We start from the raw sequence: 24979 nt of genomic DNA on the forward strand, positions 1-24979 counted from the left end.
GAGCCCACAACCGGACGCAATAGTCCAGATGAGGCCTCACCAGCGCAGAGTAGACGGGGAGGATAACCTCTCTCGACCTGCTGGCCACACTCTTCTTAATGCACCCCAGGATACCGTTGGCCCTCTTGGCCACCAGGGCACAGTGCTGTCCCATGGATAACTTACTGTCTGCCAATATTATGCTTATTCACAAATAAGCACAGCCGTGGTGGACAGCACGAACAGCATTATTCCTCAGGCTGCCGCGTTACACAGGCAGCTGCACAAACGAGATGCTGATCATTCCAGCAGTAAGGCTCAGAAGCCAGGCCAGATGGGGTGCTGCCGCCTCCCGGCAGCTCTGCGCTGCAGCAGCGGGAAGGCAGGGCCGGCACATCTGGCACAGGGCATGGGACAGAAAGAAATACCGAATACGTACTCAGTTTCTCTAGGATGTCCTCATCTGTCAGCCCAGATTTTGTCTCCTGCCCGTCTGTGTTTCTGGACAAAGCGTTTGATTGTCCACATTGCAGAGTGGTGGCCACTTTAGCTGGTGCCAGCGCAGCGGCAGGTTCAGTTACAGAGCATGAGTAGATCTGTGACAAGAAAAGGCGTTGTATCAGAAAGCTGGCTTGCAGAGATGCCCCTAAGATTATATTGCAAATGCAAATGCTTACGAAGATGCCTCTTCTCTGCTACTAAGATAAATTCACGGACCCTATCAGAATCACAGGAAACTCATGACTAAATGGGAAAGTTCAAACCCGATTGTCGGGGTGTCAGTGGCCTGGGTGAAGCACTGTCATGGTAGGACTGCGGCCCGCAGAGTCTTCACCCGCAAGTGCTGTCTGACCAGAAACATGCAGCTCTGAATTACCCCAAATACAGTGCTATCCAACGCTGGGACTTACTGGTTTTGTATGTTCAGGCCAGGGTGCGGGAACAGGGGGAGGTTCAATGCCTTCTTCCTCCTCCTCATCACCTTCATCCGCTTCTTCAGAAACAGGCAGAGCTGGTGGGGGTTCACATGCTGGTTTTGTGCCCTGTGGACAGACGGGAGCATAAGCGACAGTCACCACTTTGGCACTTGGGAGCTTTGACAATTACACACCACTTGGGTCTGCTCAGACAGCTTCAGGAACCAATCTGGACATGCCTGTAGTCCTACAGGCCCCGGTGCTAAGTTACACGTGGCACAGCACAATTTAAAGGTTACAAATGACCCTGCTGTTTTGTTAAGTTGTCTTGGCGTTTTTCATTCTTGCTGAAAACAACTTATCCATGCCCGTGCTTAGTCAAAAAATGTCATGCCTGGATATATCGCTAGAGGTCACATCTAGTTGCTGGTTCATTGCTTTGGCATTGTATCTACAGACATGGTAACAGGTAATTAAGCTAACAGGTGCCTACTGGCTACGTTAATTAACGCACATCAAAGGGCAAAGCCCGCTGCCTAGTCTTGTTGGGAATTTGCCTTTGGAGAGATGGCTATTTGTTTCTTTACTGTTTTAGCCATGGGCTAATCATATTGCCTGTTTCCACGGTGCTCAACTTCCCTGTCTAAAAGCTCCTTTTTCAGCACCAACCTCCTCTTCACCTGCTCCTAAGTTCACACAGCGATCTTTCTCCTGTTTGCCTGTGTCTCACCGCAGCAGGAGCCCAGAGGGAATGCAGCCCTCTCGGCAGCAAGGCGCGTCCTGCCGACCTGCCCGGGGCCGCCAGGCAGGCATCCCGACTGCTCACCCGGGCTCCCGTTACAGGCAGCGGAGAATAAAAGCCACCGCCGGGGTGTTGGCAACCGTCCGGCAGACTCCAGATGTGGGGCAGGCAAGGGAAGTCTGGCTGATCCGTTGGCTATGTGTAAACTGAAGCCTACAGTGCAGATCCTTGAAGTGCGGTGAGCTGAACCCCCCACCAGTCCCAGCTGCGACGCAGACGCAGGGGGTTCTATCACCTTCTCACAAATTTATGTGCCTTAAGTCACCTGTACTTGGACACACTGTCACAGAGAGACACACGCACACAGACAGCGTCCTGTATTTTCTGAGAGACTCAGCGCCGTTGCCCAACGCGTAAAGAGAAACAGTGCAACAGGTACTGAACTGGCCAAAGGAGGGAGCGAGACGTCAGACATCCTGAACGTCAGATTAAGGGCCAACTCTCTCAAGCCACGGGTGCCCTAATGGGAAGGGGAAAGTTCCTTTGCCATGCGTTAGATCAGTGCATGGCTTTCCATGCATCGCTAGCACTTTGCTTACCTGGGGATAGAAGGTGATTAAGGGAAAAATAAAGCAGGGAATAATTGCCCTCCTGTCATGTCAAACGCCTAGAACTATGTTTCCCACTGGGCCCTACGCTTGGTCTGACAGTGCTAAATTGTGCAGCTAAAACATAAGCAATGTCATCTTATTTCAGGCCAGCCTCCCGTTGAGGAGTCATCTTAACTTATAGACAGGCAAGCTTCTCTCTGCAAAAGCAGATTTTCATCTGTTTAAAAGTGCTGAACTAGTAAGGTAGAATGCAGCCTGTTGCAAAGACACTACGGTTGATTTTCCTTCAGCCTACAAGGGTGGCACTCTGTCACACTGGCACACTGTGTTCCTCACTGAGTATGGTCTAGAGCTGCTCGCTTTTCTACATGTACAAGCTGTGCAGAGGGACAGGGACCTCCAGGGGACAGTTTCTCCTGCAAGTAGCCTGCAAGGGTGTGAACTGTGCCTGACGACCGCTCTCTCCACTGATGACAGAGAGCCTACACACTTTGGGCAAAGCTGCTCACTGTTACAGCAGTAGCGGTAAAAGACACAACGCTATCTCTTCTCTGCTACTAAGATAAATTCACGGACCCTATTAGAATCACAGGAAACTCATGACTAAATGGGAAAGTTCAAACCCGATTGTTGGGGTGTCAGTGGCCTGGGTGAAGCACTGTCATGGTAGGACTGCGGCCCGCAGAGTCTTCACCCGCAAGTGCTGTCTGACCAGAAACATGCAGCTCTGAATTACCCCAAATACAGTGCTATCCAACGCTGGGACTTACTGGTTTTGTATGTTCAGGCCAGGGTGCGGGAACAGGGGGAGGTTCAATGCCTTCTTCCTCCTCCTCATCACCTTCATCCGCTTCTTCAGAAACAGGCAGAGCTGGTGGGGGTTCACATGCTGGTTTTGTGCCCTGTGGACAGACGGGAGCATGAGCGACAGTCACCACTTTGGCACTTGGGAGCTTTGACAATTACACACCACTTGGGTCTGCTCAGACAGCTTCAGGAACCAATCTGGACATGCCTGTAGTCCTACAGGCCCCGGTGCTAAGTTACACGTGGCACAGCACAATTTAAAGGTTACAAATGACCCTGCTGTTTTGTTAAGTTGTCTTGGCGTTTTTCATTCTTGCTGAAAACAACTTATCCATGCCCGTGCTTAGTCAAAGTCCAATTTTACAAAATGTCATGCTTGGATATATCGCTAGAAGTCACATCTAGTTGCTGGTTCATTGCTTTGGCATTGTATCTACAGTCATGGTAACGGTTAATTAACCTAACAGGTATCTACTTATTTGAATGTGGTTAAATACAAGGGTTTAAGAACCCTCCTATTTAACCCCAACCTTTGCTGCTGCTGCAAAGACGCTACGGTTGACTTTCCTTCAGCCTGCAAGGCTGGCACTCTGTCACAAAAGGCAAATCTCACAGCTTGCTCCACCATTCTTAAATGCTAGGAAAGCTAAAGGTTACTTTCACACTCACCGAAGGATGGGTTTCTCGGTATCCACGGGCGATTTTACCTGCAATGCGCAAAGGAAAATTAACCAGATGCTGTTATAAAAATGCCTTTTGTGGGGAAACCCACAGAACAAGGAAATCCAAAGAGACGACATGTTTCTTTCACAACATCCCTCCAGGAGCAACAGCTATTTTACATAGAGAGGAGGGTAACAGGACAATAGACAATTCTACACTTTCTTGTGTCTCTTTTTTGCCCTGTTTTGCCAGTAACTAAAAGAATTGGAAACTTATTCAAGAAAATGCAGATTGGTCTTTAACTGTCAATGCTTCTGTTCCCCCATTAAAGCTTGCCAAAATTCCACCTTAGCTGTGCCACTTCTATTCTGACAAACCACAGTCACAGCTCCTGAGTTCAGGAGCGTACACAAAGTGTTTTGAATTTTGCAGTTCACCACAAAACTAATTGCTTTTTTAGCAAACATTAAGTGTCAACTTAGACAGTCAAATCTCTTCATTATGCAAGTTAAAAAAAAAAAGATGCTTTCCCTCAAAAGAAGAGAAACGGTAATACATTCTGGAGATTAACCTCACAGTTTCTCTCTCACAGAAGCTCTCCCAGTCCGCATTTTAGCAGTTGCACTGGTTGAACCAGCAAACTGAGGAAATTGCAGACCCCACTGCCACACACTACCAGGCGTGGGGAACTGAACCAGTGCAGGTAAATCTGTCCAAAAGCTGTCCACACCCGGTGGGATAGAGACACCCCCTTATTAGCTGCAGCTCTTGACAGAAGCTTTACCAAAGTCATGGTATCTTACTGGCATTTTTGTTTAAAAATCAACTCCGTTATTAAGGAACAGCCAAAGAACACATCGATACAGAAGCCAGCTAGTACTAAAAACCTCCACTTACTTGCTACATGTGTGGCCAGCCAGGGTCTGTCTGGCAAATACAATACAGAAAAAGCCAAAGAAAAGAAAACGCGAACTGCAGCACAGACTTGCTCTCTCATTTTTGCAACGATACGTCACAATTTTGCAGACTCTAGGCAACCAGGAGGATAAAGGACATCCCCATCACATCTGCAGGCTCTTGGACGGGAATGCCCACACCACGAGGGTCTTCCTGGAGTGAGCCTGCTATGGAGATTGCTCGGGACGCTTATGCCTGCCTTCTCGCCCTCTGTGACACCGTTCCTGTTACATCACAATGGCAGCCGTTCTGGGTTGGTTTGCGAGTTTATGCACGGCAACCACGTCCTCTGCATGGGGTTTACGTGGCAAGGTTGTGGCAGCAGGGCTGCAGGGGTGGCTTCTGTGAGAAGCTGCTAGAAGCTGCCCCTGTGTCCCATAGAGCCCGTGCCCGGCGGGGCCAAGCCAGGCAGCGACGGGGGCAGCACCTCTGGGATAACATATTTCAGAAGGGGACAAAACCGGCACGTGGCATTTGCAGCCGGAGAGAGGAGTGAGAACATGTGAAAAGAGCCCTGCAGACACCAAGGTCCGTGCAGAAGGAGGGGCAGGAGGTGCTCCAGGCGCCGCAGGAGAGGTTCCGCTGCAGCCCCTGGTGAAGACCATGGTGAGGCAGGCTGTGCCCCTGCAGCCATGCAGCTCCACGCTGGAGCAGATCTCCACCTGCAGCCTGGGGAGGACCCCCCGCCGGGGCAGGGGGATGCCCGAAGGAGGCCGTGACCCCGTGGCAGGCCCGTGCTGGAGCAGCCTGTTTCTGGAGGATGGCACCCCGTGGCTGGGGCCCAGGCTGGACGATGCCGACACAGTCTCACGTAGCCTGACGTGATCCTGCCCTGCTGTGCCAGCCTGCAAGGGTTAGAGGAACTGGATTGTCCGGACTCCAAGCCAAGGGCCGTACGCTTTCAGGACCTGGTTAACGTTTTGTAGTTTCATCTCACTCGAACCTATAGCGTAAGATGAAGCTTTCCTTCTGTTTCTCTATGGTGGGTCTCCACTACAAAAGAACCCTTCAGTCCAGAAGAATATGCCCAGAGGACTCTGGGACTCCCTCGTAACTGACTGGAAGAAGGGATGTGAGATGAGAAAGCGTACCCTCCTGCTCACACTGCCGAGCTTAACCAGCCCCCAGAGAGGGATCCCCATGGGACCCTGCAGTACTAAACCAACCACTGCCGTAATCCTGGGCTGGGCTGGGCAGCAGGAAAAACACCGTGTTGTCGGTGTCTGGTAGGTGCTATTTTCAGCTTGTTAGTGGAACTGTGTACCTATCCAAACAGGTATCACAAGTTCATGGAAGCTCTTGTTAGAAAAGAATAAAGGAAAAGACTGCAGAACAAATATTTTGAAAAAGAATTCTCGTAGTAAGTTTCAGTGGATTATGCTGCTAAGTTTTATATGATTTGATACTGTGACTTATCTCGGCATTGTTAGTGAATGTGATTGCTGCTATTTTGTATTGGATAAATTGCCATCTTTAAGTGACAGGAAGCACAAAATCATGGACTATATCACTACACCAGAATCCCTGATACTCTATCCCTTTAGTCATGTAAACCGTTGACCAAGTCTGGGACTAGGAGTGGATTCAGCCGCACCTAGACTCCCCTCTGAAAAGGACTTTAGAAAGCATGGGGGTCCACCCTGAACCTCGTGACTCAACGGGAGGGCATTCCTTTACTTTCCTTACCTAACCTTAGTCATAAACCGTTGACCAAGTCCAGGACTAGGGGTGGATTTTGGTCCACTCTGAGCCTCGTGTCTCAAGAGGAGGGTGTCCCCTAGTTTCTCTCCTCAAGATACACATTAACTCGATCCGATAGACACGTAAATCATTCCAGTTTAATTGTAATCTGGCTTCTCTCTGCATAGCTTTTCCACGTTGAATATGGAATAGAGTGGACCTTGCCAGCAACTTCTGTTAATTCGCGCTTTTTACAAATCTAGATTAAAATCATTCGCTTTCTGATATCTTCGGCAGTGATTCTTTAAGCAGCCTAAATTATCCATCCGTGACAGCCCAGGACGAAGGGAGGGGTGCCAGGAAGGTGTTTTAAGATTTCATCATATTTCCCATTATCCTACTCTGATTTTGATTGGCAAGAACTTAAACAAATTTCCCCAAGTTGAGTCTGTTTTGCCCGTGATGGGAATTGCTGAATGATCTCTCCCTGTCCTTATCTCGAGCCACAGGCTTGTCCTTATATTTTCTCTCCCCTGTCCAGCTGAGGAGGGGTAGTGACAGAGCAGCTTTGGTGGGCACCTGGCGTCTAGCCAAGGTCAGCCCACCACATCTTCTCTACAGCTAATGCAAGAAATCCTTGAAAATTCCCCTCTATCACAAAACACCACAAAAAAATCCTCAGGGTCCATAACCTGTTGCTCAAAGGATCCAAGAATAACTCATAAAACGCACAAAACAAGTATACCCTGTACCCCAATCTGAACAGCGTGAAGGAGCAAGGATGCAAAGAAACAAAAGTAAACATGACCTTTGGCCACTAATGCTTCTCCGGAAAAATGGTCATGATTGCTCCATCTACTGTCTGCTTTAGTTGTAAAAACAAGCAAGAGAAGAAAAGTCACAGTTTCAATGCCATTTAGGGGACAAAAGCAGAAAGAGAATTCATTTCAGGAGTATTCCACAAGGTGGAAGTTTTTAAGGCTGCTGCTTGACCACCTCATTTTTGAACGTGGGTCTGACTCATTTTGGGGCCTGACACTGCCTCTTTTGCAGGGAGATGTCAACTTACCTCCCAACAGGGAGGCGATTCGAGACAGTCAGCACGGCTTCACCTAGGACAAGTCCTGCCTGACCAACCTAGTGGCCTTCTGTGATGCAGCGACCACATTAGTGGGCAAGGGAAGAGCAACCGACGTCGTCTATCCAGAGTTCTGTAAGGCCTTTGAGACAGTCCCCCACAACAGCCTTCTCTCTAAGTTGGAGAGAGAGAGATTTGATGGACTGTGGACTGTGCTGAGTGGTGCGGTTGACACGCCTGAGGGATGGGATGCCGTCCAGAGGGACCTGGATAAGCTCGAGGAATGGGCTCGTGTGAACCTCTAAGGTTCAGCATGGCCAAGTGCAGGGTCCTGACACAGTACTCCAGCTGGGGTCTTGCCACAGCGGAGTGGAGGGGCAGAGTTCATGTACTTCACGGCATCCTTCGAATTTATGAAGGACTATCAACAGAGATGGGGTTGTCCATGAGCATGAGAACCACATGAAGTCTAAAAGTCAGCAAAAGCACCTGCTCCAAAGCGTGGCAGCCTCCTGTCACACGGGAGGCAGCTCTACCTTCCACTGTCTCCAGATGTCAGGGCTCCGGTGGGTCACTCTTGGGGTAGCAGCAGGAACACTTTGGCACAGGTAAAAAGCGTTCCCAGAGCTTCCTGCAAGCATTTGCACAGCTCACAGCCCAGGACAGCCGTGCCTGTGACGGCCACACCGTTTTTACCCTGCCTCCCCCGACCAAGGTACGCTCTGATGCAAGAGCTTTGGTCCCCCCTGTCTCCCAAGGAAAACCAGAAAGTGTGTTACAACCACTGAGCTCCCGTGGGATATAAAGAAGCCTTGTCTGGCAGCAGTTGCTTCCTGCTGCGTAGGCTTTGAACTAGCCCTGGTGACAAAGCTGATCAGCCAATTGTGCTTCATAAGAAAAAGCTCCTGTGTAAAGCTAGCTTCAAAGACATGCACAAGAGAACTTGACTGACAGTGGCCTCACCTATACAAGTGGGCTTAGCATTAGAAAGAAACAGACAGAAACCAGCTGAATGCGGCAAAGGTGCAACGAGATAGTGCCAACTCAGCTAATAAATATGCATTAAGCATGCTTGCACAGGGCAGGTTGTGTGTACAAATACACAAAAGCAAACAGTAACATGTCGTGGCCAAAGCCAATGGGTTTTTCAGCCTGCAAAAATGAATATGTGAGTACCCTTAAAATTGCATATGAGGCATCGAGAATTGTAATGTGGGGTCCTTCTCAGGCTTACAGCCAAGAGGCACCTTTACAGCCGGCAATAAAAAGCGGTTTTAGCCAGTGTGTATGTCTGCTGCCTTCTTTCTTCTACCCACACATGAACTAGGAGAGAAGAAAAGTGCCAGCGAATCCATTTCAGTCAAAGTTCAGGTCGACATTTAAACAGCAAAACATCTCAATACTTATGCTGACCCTTACATAGTTATTTATTTCATCTTCCTTTGATATGTAACTAAGCACATCCTCTGCTACCCACAGGATTTCCTCCCAGCCTCCCAGCTCTCCTATGTAAGAAACACAAGCTATAAATCACAGAATCACAGAATCACAGAATCACTAGGTTGGAAAGGACCTTTAAGATCATCAAGTCCAACCATTAATCCAGAACCACCATGTCCCCTAAACCATGTCCTGAAGCGCCACATCCACACGTTTTTTGAACACTTCCAGGGATGGCGACTCCACCATCTCCCTGGGCAGCCTGTTCCAATGCCTGACCACAAAACAACAAAAAACCCAAACCCACCTGCTTTGGTGGACACCAAAACACCCATGACTTTCTCAAACTCTTCATTGCACCATCTGACGGGCAAGGGACAGGATCTCCTAAAGGCTCTTTTATGGGCACTGCCCTGAAACCCCCCCACTGCTTCTCTCCTAGAGCACAAAGAGATGAGGAAGAATTTCTTTTTTAAGTCTGTGGAGACAGTTTCTGAAAGTAGACCAGTAATTTTAAACGAGGATAAGCCCTTTGCCTTGCATCTGGCAACCAACAGGGATGTGGACCCAGCAGCACAGACCAGTGCCACGCAGAAACCACCACCCGACACACAGGGAAAGCACGACAAGTCAGATATGGTACCCAGTAACGACAACCAATGGCTCTTCACATTGGTTCTCTGTATGATCAGGTTAGTTCTTAGTCAGACACAGAAACGAGAAGCGATTTCTTCTTCTTTTGCTGAAGTAGACTTTTAAGGAGATATTGATAAAAAGTGCAAAAACAACCCAAAAAAGTCAAAGTAGGTACTTTCATCCTCACTAGATGCATATCTGTCCTGGTTTCAGGCAGGATAGAGCTGGTTTTCTTCACAGATGCTAGCGTGAGGCTATATTTTGGATTTGGGATGAGAAAATGTTGATAATGTGCTGATGTTTTGAGTTGTTGCTAAGTAGTCAAGGACAGTCCAGCTTCTCGTGCTGGCCCCAGCAAGAAGGCTGGGAGTGCACGGGAAGCTGCGAGGGGACACAGCACAGCTAACCCAGGCTGGCCAAAGAGATATTCCCTACCATACAACATCATGCCCAGTACACAAATTGGAGTTAGCCGGGGGGGCAGAAATCGCTGCTCGGGGATGGGTTATGGATTGCCGGCTGCTGAGTAATTGCTGCATTGGGCATCACTTGTTCTTCTATGTTCCTTTGTCGGTATTATTATGGTTGTTATCATTGTTGTTTCCTTCTCTCTTGCTGTCCTATTAAACTGTTTTTAACTCAACCCACGAGTTTTTTCCCAATGCTCTCCCCTGTCGCACTGGGGGAGAGGGGAGTGAGCGGGCAGCTGCATGGCACTTAGTTGCCGGCTGGGGCTAAACCACGACATGTTCAAACCGGTGTCTGAAAAGGAGAAGAAAGAGAAGGAGCCAAAGTCAAAAACTGGCAAGACAAAGCGGGAAGCAGAAGTGGCTGTTCCTCCTCAGAAAGACAATATAAGAAAACCAGCTAAAGCTTCCCAAGTGAAGGTGGACAGCGAGCGTGAAAAGCCTCCTCCAATGGAACCTCCTGTGAAACAAGTGAAGGAGGACGTGCCAAAGACAGACAATGTTTAAACATTTTCCTCTCAAAAGGATGAGAAGGCTCTTGGTACCCCACAGAAAATTCATCCAAAAGTGATAGAAGATCACCCAGAAACTAGACCAGCCGTGGAGGAAAAGGCAAAGAAAGACCATCCAAAAGAAATCAAGTCAGAGCAGCTCTCCAACAAAGAGGGGCAGCCAAAAAAACCTACTGAAAAAAGCAAAACTTCTGATGCGAAACCTGAAAAAAAAGAAATAAAAGGTGATGAAAAGGTTGACAAAGAACGTGAAGCCACTTCCATGAAGGCCTCTAAAGCAGAAAGTGCTGAATCAAACACATCATGGAAGGGGAAGACCAAGCCTGATGGTGAAAAAGGAGAATGAACTCCAGCAAAAGATAAATCTGCTTTTCTTAAAACCCTGAAGCCTTAACAATCTTCAGTAAGATTCAACTTAACTAAGAAACTGGCAAAAAGATGGTGAGTGGAGAAAATGTGCCACCCGCAAAAGAACCTCTTGAGAAACATGAGCCGAGCAGCAGCAACGTGAAACAAGAAAAAGCAAAGGGAAAAGTGAGAAGTAACAGGAGCTGATGGCTCTCATTCAAGTCTTGTAGATTACACCAGGTACCTCATCACTTCTTTTCCTATTCTCTCCTTCCTCCCCCCACCCCAAAAACTGCAGAATTCTTTATGGTGACTAATGGAAGGAACAGCTAAATCCCTGCTAAATGAGTGAATAATCTGTGATCTCTCCTGTTCAACTGTACTTGTGTCAGAACCAAATTTTGTTAAAGGAAACAAGCAGTCTGTACTGCGCAGAAAGCTAATAACATGTTTGACCCTTACTTCTGGGACTTCTTTTTCCCCTCTTCTTATTCATTACATGTTGACTCTTGGAGGAGGGCCCTCTCGGTCTTCCTTCAAATCCACGCTACTGCGAACGGCAAGGACAACAGACATGTCTATCTCATGCAATATTTTGCGTTTCAAAAATTGCAAGGCACTGTCATGTTCTACTTTTGTCAGTAGGACATGAAATTATACCTTGCAGAGAGAGCAGCTTGGCTGACAATAGGTTGTACTGATTTTGGCTTTGAGCACAGCGCCATATCGACACAGCTACACTGCTCCCAGCTCAGTGCCTCCGTGTTTGGCACTTCCCTTGGAGACCTCTCTTCTAGGTTCCATTGTATGACACGTGAAAAACAGAAAAGTGATCTAGTGTGGAACTGTTAGGATTTAGATTTCAGTGCCTAAAGAAGGAGGACAAAGCAAACTCAAAACATTTAAGACATGGCTGGAGACATAAGGTAGTGTCTTGGTGTTCTAAGAAGGTTCAAAACTGTACATTTTTCTAAGGAAGAACAGTGGGACATGAGGATAGAGCTTTGGTTGTGTATACCTCTCCATAATTGCTTGCTTACAAGAATGAAACAAGAGTGCATGTCTCATGTATCCACCATTGGTAGAAGTAGGACCTGAAGGTATTACCAGATCAGATGGGCCCCAATCTGATAATCTCGTGTCTTTGTTAATTACATGTAGAGTAGGAAGATACTAAATCCATTGGTTGCTCATAGTCACAGCTAGTGGGCTCATCCGTTCTCTTGCCTGTTCCCTTAATTGAACATCTTTTGAAAAACTCCTGAAGATTTAGAATTGAAACAAAAGCCATTTTAGAAAACGTTACAGAAAATGGCAGTGTGTGGATCTCACCCAGTACTAACATGCGCTTTTCTTCTCTGAGCATTAGTTCTACTGAGGGAAGCCCCATTAGAAAGACTGAAGAAAAGCCAGGCACTAAACTCCTTAAGACCAGAGAGGAGTCTAATAATGATATAACAGCCCCTGATAAAGATGTCAATATTATGATCCAGATCCCTCCGTCAAAGTGGGATAGAGTTGACTCTGAGTCTGAAGAGGAAGATGTTAAATCTAGCCAGTGCCCGCAAACGTAGGAAAACCTGCTAGTGCTATAAAAACATGAGTGCTAAGCCACCAAATCCTGTAAAACAGCATGAAAAAGAGGTGGAGCCTTCAGAGGAAACACTGCAGGAAAAAAATCCTAAAGAGCCAAAAGAAAAGGCTGTTGGTAAGGTGGAAGACGATACAGCAGCACCTGCTGCAGTTGACCACCCTGAAGCAAGCAGACGTGAAAGTCAAAGCAGTCCCAGTGTTAGCTGCAGCCATAGGCGAAGCCCTTCTGAGAGGCAGACTCAAAGCCACAGCAGCAGTGCCAGCTCAGGAGAGAGTCAAGAGAGCAAGAAAAAAAAGAACCAAGAGAAGAAGAAGCACAAGAAGCCAAAGAAACACATTGGAAACCAAACGGATTTGGAAAAGAGCCAAAAGCACGAACACAAGAAGAGGAAATTGAAGAAGAGCAAATATAAAGAGAAAAGTGATGCAAAAGTGACACCTGTCACTACACGGAATGACAGGTAATAAAAAAAGACTTAATTCATCCTAAGTCATCTTTGTTCAATTTTGTTACACTGCAAACAAATTCAGAGAGAATTCACAGAGTGACAGAGAGAGAGAAAAGGAACAGGGGGCAGGACAGCACTGGTGGAAAAAAGCAACTGTGATGGGCAGCAGGACAGAGACCTGGAGAAAGAAAACATAGAGCAAGAGAGAGGGAAAGAAGGGGCAGCCAGCTGGACAGGGGGATACAGTGAGAAAGGATGGGGCAGGGAACGGGACAGAAAGAGACAGAACAAAGAGAGGGGAAAGAAGGACAGCAAGAGGGAAAAAGGGACAGGGATCTGGGAAGAGAGGGAGAAAGCAGCAGCAGGGCAAGAGGAAGAGAGGCAGAAGGAGGGGGAGGGAGCAGGAGAGGGAAAGCAAAATAAGGGCTGGGGCCAGAACAGAGACTGCAAAACAAGCCTGGGGACGCAGCAAGATGGAGGGGGGCTGAAAAAGAACAGGGGCAGGGACAGAGGCAGGACAGAAGGACATAGTGAGAAAAGTTGGGGCAGGGAGGAGGACAGAGCGCCAGACGAGAGAGACAACAGAAAGAAAGAGAAAACCAGGGACAGTGAGCAGCACAGCGGAATGGAGAAAGAGAGAGAGGTATTGGGAACCTTGCCAAGAGATGGAGGAGGGCAGGTGGAAGGCTCAGGAAGCAGCAGAGAGGGACAGAGAGAGAAGAGATGAGCAGGAAGAAGGACAGGGACGGTGGGATAGAGAATGGAAAAACACAGTGACTGTGAACAGGACAGAGCGAGAAAGAGAGAGAACAAAAGAGAAGCAGCAGACCAACGGTATCCTGGGCTGCATCCAAAGCAGCGTGGCCAGCAGGTCGAGAGAGGGGATGCTGCCCCTCTACTACGCTCTGGTGAGACCCACCTGGAGCACTGTGTCCAGCTCTGGAGCCCTCCGCACAGGATAAGACATGGACCTGTTGGAGTGGTCAGGAGGAGGGCCACCAAAATGATCCGAGGGATGGAACACTTCTCCTATGAGGACAGGCTGAGAGAGTTGGGGTTGTTCAGCCTGGAGAAGAGGAGGCTCCGAGGAGACCTTTTTGCAGCCTTCCAGTAATTACAGGGGATCTATAAGAAAGATGGGGACAGGCTTTTTAGCTGGCCCTGCTGTGACAGAACAAGGGCTCATGGTTTTAAACTATAAGAGGGTAGGTAAAGGCTAGATCTAAGGAAGAAATTTTTCACAATGAGGGTGGTGAAAGACAGGCACAGGTTGCCCAGAGAGGTGGTAGATGCCCCATCCCTGGGAACATTCCAGGCCAGGATGGACAGGCCTCTGAGCAACCTGCTCTAGTTGAGGATGTCCTTGCTCAGTGCAGGGGGGTTGGACTGGACGACCTTTAAAGATCCCTTCCAACCCAAACTAGTCTATGATTCAAAGAGATGGAGAAGGAAAAACCTGCACTGGCCTGCAGACAGAGAGAGACAGAAAAAAAGAAGCACAGGGAGCAGGAAAGAGGGGCAAGAGGGAAAGTAAAGGGAGAGGGAGATGAGAGAGAAAGAGAAAGACTTGGAGAAAAGAGAAAGGGGAGGTAGGGAGCAGAGCACGGTAATAAAGGAGGGAAACAGAACCAAAAAAAAAAAAAATTACACAGAGGGAAAGGGGAGCGGGCAGGGAGGGACTGGGACACAGAAGAGGGGTGACATGACCCCATGGACCCAGCACTCACCGGAGTTCCTGCCCTCTGCACTGCCAGACCAGTTAGAGAATTCAGGCACTTCTGTCTCTGTCTGCCCTTTCCTCCCTTCCTCTGCTGTAGCTCCACTCACTTGAATGTCCACCTAAGAGAACACATTGGTGCCTTACAGCTCCGACAACATGAGGCTGCCTAGATGCACAGCCACGCACCCACACGCACGCACCCACACCAACCCCCCCCCCCCCCCCCCGCCAACACACACTACGTGGCCGTACTGCACTTTTCCTTATTTATACAGACCCCGCGGTGCACATTGGAGATCTGGTCTGCTGAGAACTACTGAGAGGGACCCTTCCTCACCTGGAGAGGCCGGCTGTCTCTTGTCTGCAGCTGGAGGCAGCAGCTGCTGGGATCCTCTTCATCTCATTCTCCAGCTGCTTCACCTTCTGCTGAGCTCTTCAGCTTCAGCTTCAGCCACGGCAGCTCCTCTCCAGAGGCACTAAGTGTCCATCTGCCCCTCTGCATCCACGTCACCAGGAGAGCAAGGCCAGAGACAGCCCACGCAAACCCGAGCCAGATGCAGGCTGAGAGGCCCCGGCCCTCAGGGCAGCCTCGCTGCAGCTGGAGCAGGGAGACTGGGCCTCCAAGACCAAGATGGCCGCCTGGCAGCCCCGAGCCCAGGACTACAGCTCCCGGCATGCCCTGGGGCACGCCCTCCTGCTGCCTGAGCCTGCATCCCGCCCCCCAGCCAGGCCCCGCCCGCCCACAGCCTCATGGCCGTCTGCATGGGGTTGCCCAGGCCCGGGCCCGGGCCAAGGCGGAGCAGGGAAGAGGAGGAGAGGGGCACAGAGGGGCAGAGAGGGGTGACAGAGGGATGTAGATGAGGACAGGGGGATGGAGAAGGACAGAACAGCGATGGCCTCCAGGCTTTGTCCTCATTTTAGGCCCGCTGGTTAAAGACTCACCCATGGAGCGATGTCTCAGGACCACTTCATGGCCAGTGGCGCTGCTTTCTGGATCCCCTGGTGGCGATGGGCAGAGGGCCAGGTTGTCAAGTCCCAAGGCCAGGTGCATATGTGGGATGTCAGGGTCACCCCTGCCTGGTTTTTCCCGGCGAAGCCCCAGCTGGTGCCGTCCCCGTGCTGCAGCCCCAGGGCTAAGGCTCCAGGAGCCGGGCATTTCTGCGGGCACTGCATCCTGCCGGGCCCTGCTGCCGGCTGCCCTGGGCTTCGCCCCGTTGCCTCCAGCTCTGCTTTCAGCCAGCACCGAGGGCACCGCAGATTGGCTTGCCCGCTCCCCACAGCCGTCCTGACCCACGTCTGCAGCTCGTATGTGGTGTCCACGTCACACGGCTGATTTGGGGGTGGCAGGTCTCTCTTGTGGCACCCTGGGAATGAGGGCAAAGCAAACCCATCCCTCCCTTTCGATCTTTGCCCACAGACTGAGCAAGTGGAGATGTACCCTGTGCTGGAGAGTGCCCTGCAGGGAGGAGACAGCTGCTTGCAGAGCAGTGCTGAGACCTGCCTGACAGCAAAGGTGGCCACAGAGCGGCCCAGGTGAGCTGGTTGTCTTGGAGGCTATGAAAGCAGCCTTCCTCCACCGCTGGTTTTGGTGAGATACGGAGCAGCACAGAGATGTTTCTCTGGGATCCAGGAGGGCTTCCCAGTGCCCCTGTGAGGGATCCTGCTCCCAGAAGGCGCCTCCCCATAGAGCAAAGGCCATATCCAGCCACCTGGCACTGGGTACGTCTGCCCTGAGGAGTGTCTCCAGGAGGACAGGGTCATCTGCCTGGTGGCTCTGACACAGCAAAGATGAGCTGAAGCCCCGTGGCTGTGGCTGTCTGGTTCAATGTCTCTGAGTGCCTCAGCCTTTCTCCCTGGGAGTGTTTAACCTGGGCCCGTTATCAGGGTGTGACGGATGATGTAAAGATGGATGCTGGTGACATCCCTGTGGCTCTAGTCCTGCTCCCACTTCCAAGTTGTGATGTCTGAAATCCGGGGCCACCTGAAGGTCCCGGCAGAGATTTCCAGAGAGTTTGTGTTCATTTTGTTGACATCCTAGAGCTACAATGGGCGAGGGTTATGGGAAGCTAGGGCTACAGTTTGCTAGGTTGATGGGGTGGCAGGGTTATGGCATGCCAGAGTTTCAGCGAGGTAGGATTAAAGCGTGTTCTTGCTATGGACAGAATCTGGGTTTGTTGCCCTGGGTTCCTGGGGTTAGGTTATTTCTGCCTTGCGTTGTGTTCTGTGTAGCCTTTTTTTGTGGAGAGTCCTTTTTCAGCTTGTCTTTTTAGTGGTTGGACAGGCACCTTTGGTTTGTGTACGATGTTTCTTCTGGTTGACTTTTTTGCTGCTCTGGTGGATTGTACTGTGTTTTGTGTCTTGTAAGCCACTTTTCTGGTCCAATATGTCTACAGCAGGTTGGGCAGTTTCTTGTACTAGAGTTACCAGGGTTCTCTTCCATCTGCAGTTTCTTTGAAGGCATCTCTTTAAGCCACTTGTCTGTTTTGTGAGGGGCAGTGGACTTAACGGGAGAGCTTTTCTTCCTCAGGAGTGCCTCAGAGGATTACCCATCATTTTTGGTGGGTTTGTCTGCTTTTTATTGGCTGTACTTGATTTAAAAAGCTTATTGTAGCTCTTTGGATTTCTGTCATTAAAGGAAGTCTCTGGGCTTTCTGCCCAGGAGTGAGATGTCCAGAATGTTGTCCTTGTTCTGGGGAGGCAGGGTAAAAACGGTGTGGCCGTCACAGGCACAGCTGTCCTGGGCTGTGAGCTGTGCAAATGCTTGCAGGAAGCTCTGGGAACGCTTTTTACCTGTGCCAAAGTGTTCCTGCTGCTACCCCAAGAGTGACCCACCGGAGCCCTGACATCTGGAGACAGTGGAAGGTAGAGCTGCCTCCGGTGTGACAGGAGGCTGCCACGCTTTGGAGCAGACATGCTCTGGTGGGCTCAGAGCAGGTGCCTTTGCTGACTTTTAGACTTCATGTGGTTCTCATGCTCATGGACAACCCCATCTCTGTTGATAGTCCTTCATAAATTCGAAGGATGCCGTGAAGTACATGAACTCTGCCCCTCCACTCCGCTGTGGCAAGACCCCAGCTGGAGTACTGTGTCAGGACCCTGCACTTGGCCATGCTGAACCTTAGAGGTTCACACGAGCCCATTCCTCGAGCTTATCCAGGTCCCTCTGGACGGCATCCCATCCCTCAGGCGTGTCAACTCAGCACAGTCCACAGTCCATCAAATCTCTCTCTCTCCAACTTAGAGAGAAGGCTGTTGTGGGGGACTGTCTCAAAGGCCTTACAGAACTCTGGATAGACGACGTCGGTTGCTCTTCCCTTGCCCACTAATGTGGTCGCTGCATCACAGAAGGCCACTAGGTTGGTCAGGCAGGACTTGTCCTAGGTGAAGCCGTGCTGACTGTCTTGAATCGCCTCCCTGTCGGGAGGTAAGTTGACATCTCACTGCGAAAGAGGCAGTGTCAGGCCCCAAAATGAGTCAGACCCACGTTCAAAAATGAGGTGGTCAAGCAGCAGCCTTAAAAACTTCCACCTTGTGGAATACTCCTGAAATGAATTCTCTTTCTGCTTTTGTCCCCTAAATGGCATTGAAACTGTGACTTTTCTTCTCTTGCTTGTTTTTACAACTAAAGCAGACAGTAGATGGAGCAATCATGACCATTTTTCCGGAGAAGCATTAGTGGCCAAAGGTCATGTTTACTTTTGTTTCTTTGCATCCTTGCTCCTTCACGCTGTTCAGATTGGGGTACAGGGTATACTTGTTTTGTGCGTTTTATGAGTTATTCTTGGATCCTTTGAGCAACAGGTTATGGACCCTGAGGATTTTTTTGTGGTGTTTTGTGATAGAGGGGAATTTTCAAGGATTTCTTGCATTAGCTGTAGAGAAGATGTGGTGGGCTGACCTTGGCTAGACGCCAGGTGCCCACCAAAGCTGCTCTGTCACTCCTCCTCCTCAGCTGGACAGGGGAGAGAAAATATAAGGACAAGCCTGTGGCTGGAGATAAGGACAGGGAGAGATCATTCAGCAATTCCCATCACGGGCAAAACAGACTCAACTTGGGGAAATTTGTTTAAGTTCTTGCCAATCAAAATCAGAGTAGGATAATGGGAAATATGGTGAAATCTTAAAACACCTTCCTGGCACCCCTCCCTTCGTCCTGGGCTGTCACGGATGGATAATTTAGGCTGCTTAAAGAATCACTGCCGAAGATATCAGAAAGCGAATGATTTTAATCTAGATTTGTAAAAAGCGCGAATTAACAGAAGTTGCTGGCAAGGTCCACTCTATTCCATATTCAACGTGGAAAAGCTATGCAGAGAGAAGCCAGATTACAATTAAACTGGAATGATTTACGTGTCTATCGGATCGAGTTAATGTGTATCTTGAGGAGAGAAACTAGGGGACACCCTCCTCTTGAGACACGAGGCTCAGAGTGGACCAAAATCCACCCCTAGTCCTGGACTTGGTCAACGGTTTATGACTAAGGTTAGGTAAGGAAAGTAAAGGAATGCCCTCCCGTTGAGTCAGGAGGTTCAGGTGGACCCCCATGCTTTCTAAAGTCCTTTTCAGAGGGGAGTCTAGGTGCGGCTGAATCCACTCCTAGTCCCAGACTTGGTCAACGGTTTACATGACTAAAGGGATAGAGTATCAGGGATACTGGTGTAGTGATATAGTCCATGATTTTGTGCTTCCTGTCACTTAAAGATGGCAATTTATCCAATACAAAATAGCAGCAATCACATTCACTAACAATGCCGAGATAAGTCACAGTATCAAATCATATAAAACTTAGCAGCATAATCCACTGAAACTTACTACGAGAATTCTTTTTCAAAATATTTGTTCTGCAGTCTTTTCCTTTATTCTTTTCTAACAAGAGCTTCCATGAACTTGTGATACCTGTTTGGATAGGTACACAGTTCCACTAACAAGCTGAAAATAGCACCTACCAGACACCGACAACACGGTGTTTTTCCTGCTGCCCAGCCCAGCCCAGGATTACGGCAGTGGTTGGTTTAGTACTGCAGGGTCCCATGGGGATCCCTGTCTGGGGGCTGGTTAAGCTCGGCAGTGTGAGCAGGAGGGTACGCTTTCTCATCTCACGTCCCTTCTTCCAGTCAGTTACGAGGGAGTCCCAGAGTCCTCTGGGCATATTCTTCTGGACTGAAGGGTTCTTTTGTAGTGGAGACCCACCATAGAGAAGCAGAAGGAAAGCTTCATCTTACGCTATAGGTTCGAGTGAGATGAAACTACAAAACGTTAACCAGGTCCTGAAAGAATACGGCCCTTGGCTTGGAGTCCGGACAATCCAGTTCCTCTAACTCTTGCAGGCTGGCACAGCAGGGCAGGATCACATCAGGCTACGTGAGACTGTGTCGGCATCCTCCAGCCTGGGCCCCAGCCACGGGGTGCCATCCTCCAGAAACAGGCTACTCCAGCACGGGCCTGCCACGAGGTCATGGCCTCCTTCGGGCATCCCCCTGCCCCGGCGGGGGGTCCTCCCCAGGCTGCAGGTGGAGATCTGCTCCAGCGTGGAGCTGCATGGCTGCAGGGGCACAGCCTGCCTCACCATGGTCTTCACCAGGGGCTGCAGCGGAACCTCTCCTGCGGCGCCGGGAGCACCTCCTGCCCCTCCTTCTGCACGGACCTTGGTGTCTGCAGAGCTCTTTTCACATGTTCTCACTCCTCTCTCCGGCTGCAAATGCCACGTGCCGGTTTTGTCCCCTTCTGAAATATGTTATCCCAGAGGTGCTGCCCCCGTCGCTGCCTGGCTTGGCCTTGGCCAGCGGCGGGTCCGTCTTGGAGCCGGCGGGCGCGGGCTCTATGGGACACAACGGAAGCTTCTAGCAGCTTCTCACAGAAGCCACCCCTGCAGCCCTGCTGCCACAACCTTGCCACGCAAACCCCATGCAGACGATGAGGTTGCTGTGCATAAACTCACAAACCAACCCAGAACGGCTGCCATTGTGATGTAACAGGAACGGTGTCACAGAGGGCGAGAAGGCAGGCATAAGTATCCCGAGCAATCTCCATAGCAGGCTCACTCCAGGAAGACCCTGGTGGTGTGGGCATTCCCGTCCAAGAGCCTGCAGATGTGATGGGGATGTCCTTTATCCTCCTGGATGCCCTGAGTCTGCAAAATTGTGACGTATCGTTGCAAAAATGAGAGAGCAAGTTTGTGCTGCAGTTCGCGTTTTCTTTTCTTTGGCTTTTTCTGTATTGTATTTGCCAGACAGACCCTGGCTGGCCACACATGTAGCAAGTAAGTGGAGGTTTTTACTACTAGTTGGCTTCTGTATCGATGTGTTCTTTGGCTGTTCCTTAATAACGGAGTTGATTTTTAAACGAAAATGCCAGTAAGATACCATGACTTTGGTAAAGCTTCTGTCAAGAGCTGCAGCTAATAAGGGGGTGTCTCTATCCCACTGGGTGTGGACAGCTTTTGGACAGATTTACCTGCAGTGGTTCAGTTCCCCACGCCTGGTAGTGTGTGGCAGTGGGGTCTGCAATTTCCTCAGTTTGCTGGTTCAACCAGTGCAACTGCTAAAATGCGGACTGGGAGAGCTTCTGTGAGAGAGAAACTGTGAGGTTAATCTCCAGAATGTATTACTGTTTCTCTTCTTTTGAGGGAAAGCATCTTTTTTTTTTTAACTTGCATAATGAAGAGGTTTGACTGTCTAAGTTGACACTTAATGTTTGCTAAAAAAGCAATTAGTTTTGTGGTGAAATGCAAAATTCAAAACACTTTTTGTACGCTCCTGAACTCAGGAGCTGTGACTGTGGTTTGTCAGAATAGAAGTGGCACAGCTAAGGTGGAATTTTGGCAAGCTTTAATGGGGGAACAGAAGCATGGACAGTTAAAGACCAATCTGCATTTTCTTGAATAAGTTTCCAATTCTTTTAGTTACTGGCAAAACAGGGCAAAAAATAGACACAAGAAAGTGTAGAATTTTCTATTGTCCTGTTACCCTCCTCTCTATGTAAAATAGCTGTTGCTCCTGGAGGGATGTTGTGACAGAAACATGTCGTCTCTTTGGATTTCCTTGTTCTGTGGGTTTCCCCACAAAAGGAATTTTTATAACAGCATCTGGTTAATTTTCCTTTGCGCATTGCAGGTAAAATCGCCTGTGCATACCGAGAAACCCATCCTTCGGTGAGTGTGAAAGTAACCTTTAGCTTTCCTAGCATTTAAGAATGGTGGAGCAAGCTGTGAGATTTGCCTTTTGTGACAGAGTGCCAGCCTTGCAGGCTGAAGGAAAGTCAACCGTAGCGTCTTTGCAGCAGCAGCAAAGGTTGGGGTTAAATAGGAGGGTTCTTAAACCCTTGTATTTAACCACATTCAAATAAGTAGATACCTGTTAGCTTAATTAACTGTTACCATGACTGTAGATACAATGCCAAAGCAATGAACCAGCAACTAGATGTGACTTCTAGCGATATATCCAAGCATGACATTTTGTAAAATTGGACTTTGACTAAGCATGGGCATGGATAAGTTGTTTTCAGCAAGAATGAAAAACGCCAAGACAACTTAACAAAACAGCAGGGTCATTTGTAACCTTTAAATTGTGCTGTGCCACGTGTAACTTAGCACCGGGGCCTGTAGGACTACAGGCATGTCCAGATTGGTTCCTGAAGCTGTCTGAGCAGACCCAAGTGGTGTGTAATTGTCAAAGCTCCCAAGTGCCAAAGTGGTGACTGTCGCTCATGCTCCCGTCTGTCCACAGGGCACAAAACCAGCATGTGAACCCCCACCAGCTCTGCCTGTTTCTGAAGAAGCGGATGAAGGTGATGAGGAGGAGGAAGAAGGCATTGAACCTCCCCCTGTTCCCGCACCCTGGCCTGAACATACAAAACCAGTAAGTCCCAGCGTTGGATAGCACTGTATTTGGGGTAATTCAGAGCTGCATGTTTCTGGTCAGACAGCACTTGCGGGTGAAGACTCTGCGGGCCGCAGTCCTACCATGACAGTGCTTCACCCAGGCCACTGATACCCCGACAATCGGGTTTGAACTTTCCCATTTAGTTATGAGTTTCCTGTGATTCTGATAGGGTCCGTGAATTTATCTTAGTAGCAGAGAAGAGGCATCTTCGTAAGCATTTGCATTTGCAATATGATCTTAGGGGCATCTCTGCAAGCCAGCTTTCTGATACAAAGCCTTTTCTTGTCACAGATCTACTCATGCTCTGTAACTGAACCTGCCGCTGCGCTGGCACCAGCTAAAGTGGCCACCACTCTGCAATGTGGACAATCAAACGCTTTGTCCAGAAACACAGACGGGCAGGAGACAAAATCTGGGCTGACAGATGAGGACATCCTAGAGAAACTGAGTACGTATTCGGTATTTCTTTCTGTCCCATGCCCTGTGCCAGATGTGCCGGCCCTGCCTTCCCGCTGCTGCAGCGCAGAGCTGCCGGGAGGCGGCAGCACCCCATCTGGCCTGGCTTCTGAGCCTTACTGCTGGAATGATCAGCATCTCGTTTGTGCAGCTGCCTGTGTAACGCGGCAGCCTGAGGAATAATGCTGTTCGTGCTGTCCACCATGGCTGTGCTTATTTGTGAATAAGCATAATATTGGTAGACAGTAAGTTATCCATGGGACAGTGTAGATAGCTAGGGTCTGGCGGCCGGAAGATATCGCGCTGTACGGAAAGTTAGGGCCCCTCTCCTAAAAGCCAATAGAGTTTAATTTATGATGCAAGCAGACGGAAGTGAGGTTATAAACCTAAGCTATATAACGCTGTGTCACAAACTAATAAACGCCATTTGCCGTCTACCACATTGGTGTCAGCGAGCTGATGGCCCGAGCGGCCTGGGGTTGGTCGCCGTGCCGTTCCTGAACCAGGTCGCCACGCCTGCGAAGGCAACAAGTGGTGCCGAAACCCGGGAATCGTCGCCTGGACGGGTGAACGGCGGCCGGAGCGGCAGGACCAGCCCGGCGGGGAGGACGCTCCCGGACCAACAAGGAGGATGGAAGCCCTTGTGAAGGTCGTATCACAATTACATAAGCAGTGGGGTATTGATTGTAAACCCAAAGATTTTACTCTCGCAGTTGCGAGACTTTTGCAAATTGGGGCCATTGCCCAGCCGGTGGATATTCTCCACCCTGAAGTGTGGGATAAATGCACTAAAGCGTTAGCCGAAGAGACGATGTCCTCGGGTCGTGGGAAAAACCTTAAGTCGTGGGGGAAAGTCGTACAAGCCCTGCAGAAGGCTATACAAGAACAGGACACCTGGAGGGCGGCAAAGAACTGTTTGTTGGTCACCCCGAAATTGGGAGTCGGGGCAGCCACGCAGACTTTGCACTCCCCAGACGATGACGATTCTAGTGAGCCTAAAGATCTGCAAAAGGGCGACACGTCCCCTCAATTCCCGAACCCCGATCCACTTACGGACGGACAGAAACGAGCTAAATTCTTCTGGGGTAAGCTAGCCGAGGAGGCCAGGGGCGCCGCGGAGAAATCAGAGTCTGAGGAAGTCTGGGCTACACCACCGCCCTATACGCCCCAAGATGGCGCCGAGCAAGAAGGCGAAGGGCGGGGCGAGGATGCCCTTAGTGGGAACAGGGAGGAAGCGTTAGCGTTAACAAGCGCACACAAACGTGAAGGGGACGAGAACGTGAAAAAGAAAGGTGATGAGAGTGACCGGGAAGGGGACGAGAACGAGAAAAAGAGAGGTGATGAGGGTGACCGGGAAGGCGAGGAGATCGCGAGCGAAGGGCGGAAAGCCAATCAGAGCGGCCATCCGAAAAAATGCGCTGATAAGACAAACACCCCGACGAGCCAGGAGGGCGAGAACGGCCCGCCCGCAAGGGAAGCGGGCGGGACGAGCCAGGAGGGCGAGAACGGACCGCCCGCAAGGGAAGCGGGCGGGACGAGCCAGGAGGGCGGGAACGGCCCGCCCGCAAGGGAAGCGGGCGGGGCCGGAGCCAAACAAAAAGGTACTGCAAACCGGAAGTAACCAGTCAGTCGAGTTCCGACTCTGGATCAGACACTAGCTGGGACGAGTGGCTCACAACCGATTCAAACTCAGAGAAGGAGGAAACAGAGATAAATAAAATCAAGAGCCAAAATATTCCCATCCAAATTAAAGCGGAACCGCGAAGGGGAGAAATCCCTCTCACGGACTGGAGAAAAATAAAAATTGCGTGTGCCGACTGGGCCCCATCGGCTGCGCTAGCGTTCCCGGTCCGGGTGACAGATGGGGGACAGAGGGTCCACTCACCAATAAACCCTAAAGATATACAAGCGATTGTTAAGGCAATTGCGGATAAAGGGCTTAATTCTGCCATGGTCTCTACCCTCATAGATGGTGTCTTTGGGGGAGACGATATGCTCCCGTTCGATATAAAACAGACTTGTAGAATGATCTTCGACGGGGCAG

General features: G+C 49.8%; 2 protein-coding genes across 2 annotated transcripts in view; one reads left to right on the forward strand and one right to left on the reverse strand.

Annotated features, from left to right (window-relative positions):
• Positions 1 to 15650, reverse strand: part of LOC309414918 (serine/threonine-protein kinase PAK 3-like) — a gene marked incomplete at both ends in the record, with an annotated part of 29212 nt that extends 13562 nt beyond the window's left edge. Inside the window, 4 exons of the mRNA XM_082012297.1 lie at positions 419 to 575; positions 891 to 1022; positions 3726 to 3763; positions 15542 to 15650. Of these exons, the coding sequence (XP_081868423.1) occupies positions 419 to 575; positions 891 to 1022; positions 3726 to 3763; positions 15542 to 15650 (436 nt within the window). The remainder of the gene's footprint in view (positions 1 to 418; positions 576 to 890; positions 1023 to 3725; positions 3764 to 15541) is intronic.
• Positions 15651 to 16644: 994 nt separating this feature from the next.
• The window catches only part of LOC309414919 (serine/threonine-protein kinase PAK 3-like), a gene marked incomplete at its 5' end in the record, with an annotated part of 28057 nt that continues 19722 nt past the window's right edge, over positions 16645 to 24979 (forward strand). Inside the window, 4 exons of the mRNA XM_082012298.1 lie at positions 16645 to 16729; positions 21712 to 21749; positions 22324 to 22455; positions 22771 to 22927. Of these exons, the coding sequence (XP_081868424.1) occupies positions 16645 to 16729; positions 21712 to 21749; positions 22324 to 22455; positions 22771 to 22927 (412 nt within the window). The remainder of the gene's footprint in view (positions 16730 to 21711; positions 21750 to 22323; positions 22456 to 22770; positions 22928 to 24979) is intronic.

Source organism: Phaethon aethereus, assembly GCF_964289735.1.
Source record: "Phaethon aethereus genome assembly, chromosome: 34".
NCBI classification, from domain to species: Eukaryota; Metazoa; Chordata; class Aves; order Phaethontiformes; family Phaethontidae; genus Phaethon; species Phaethon aethereus.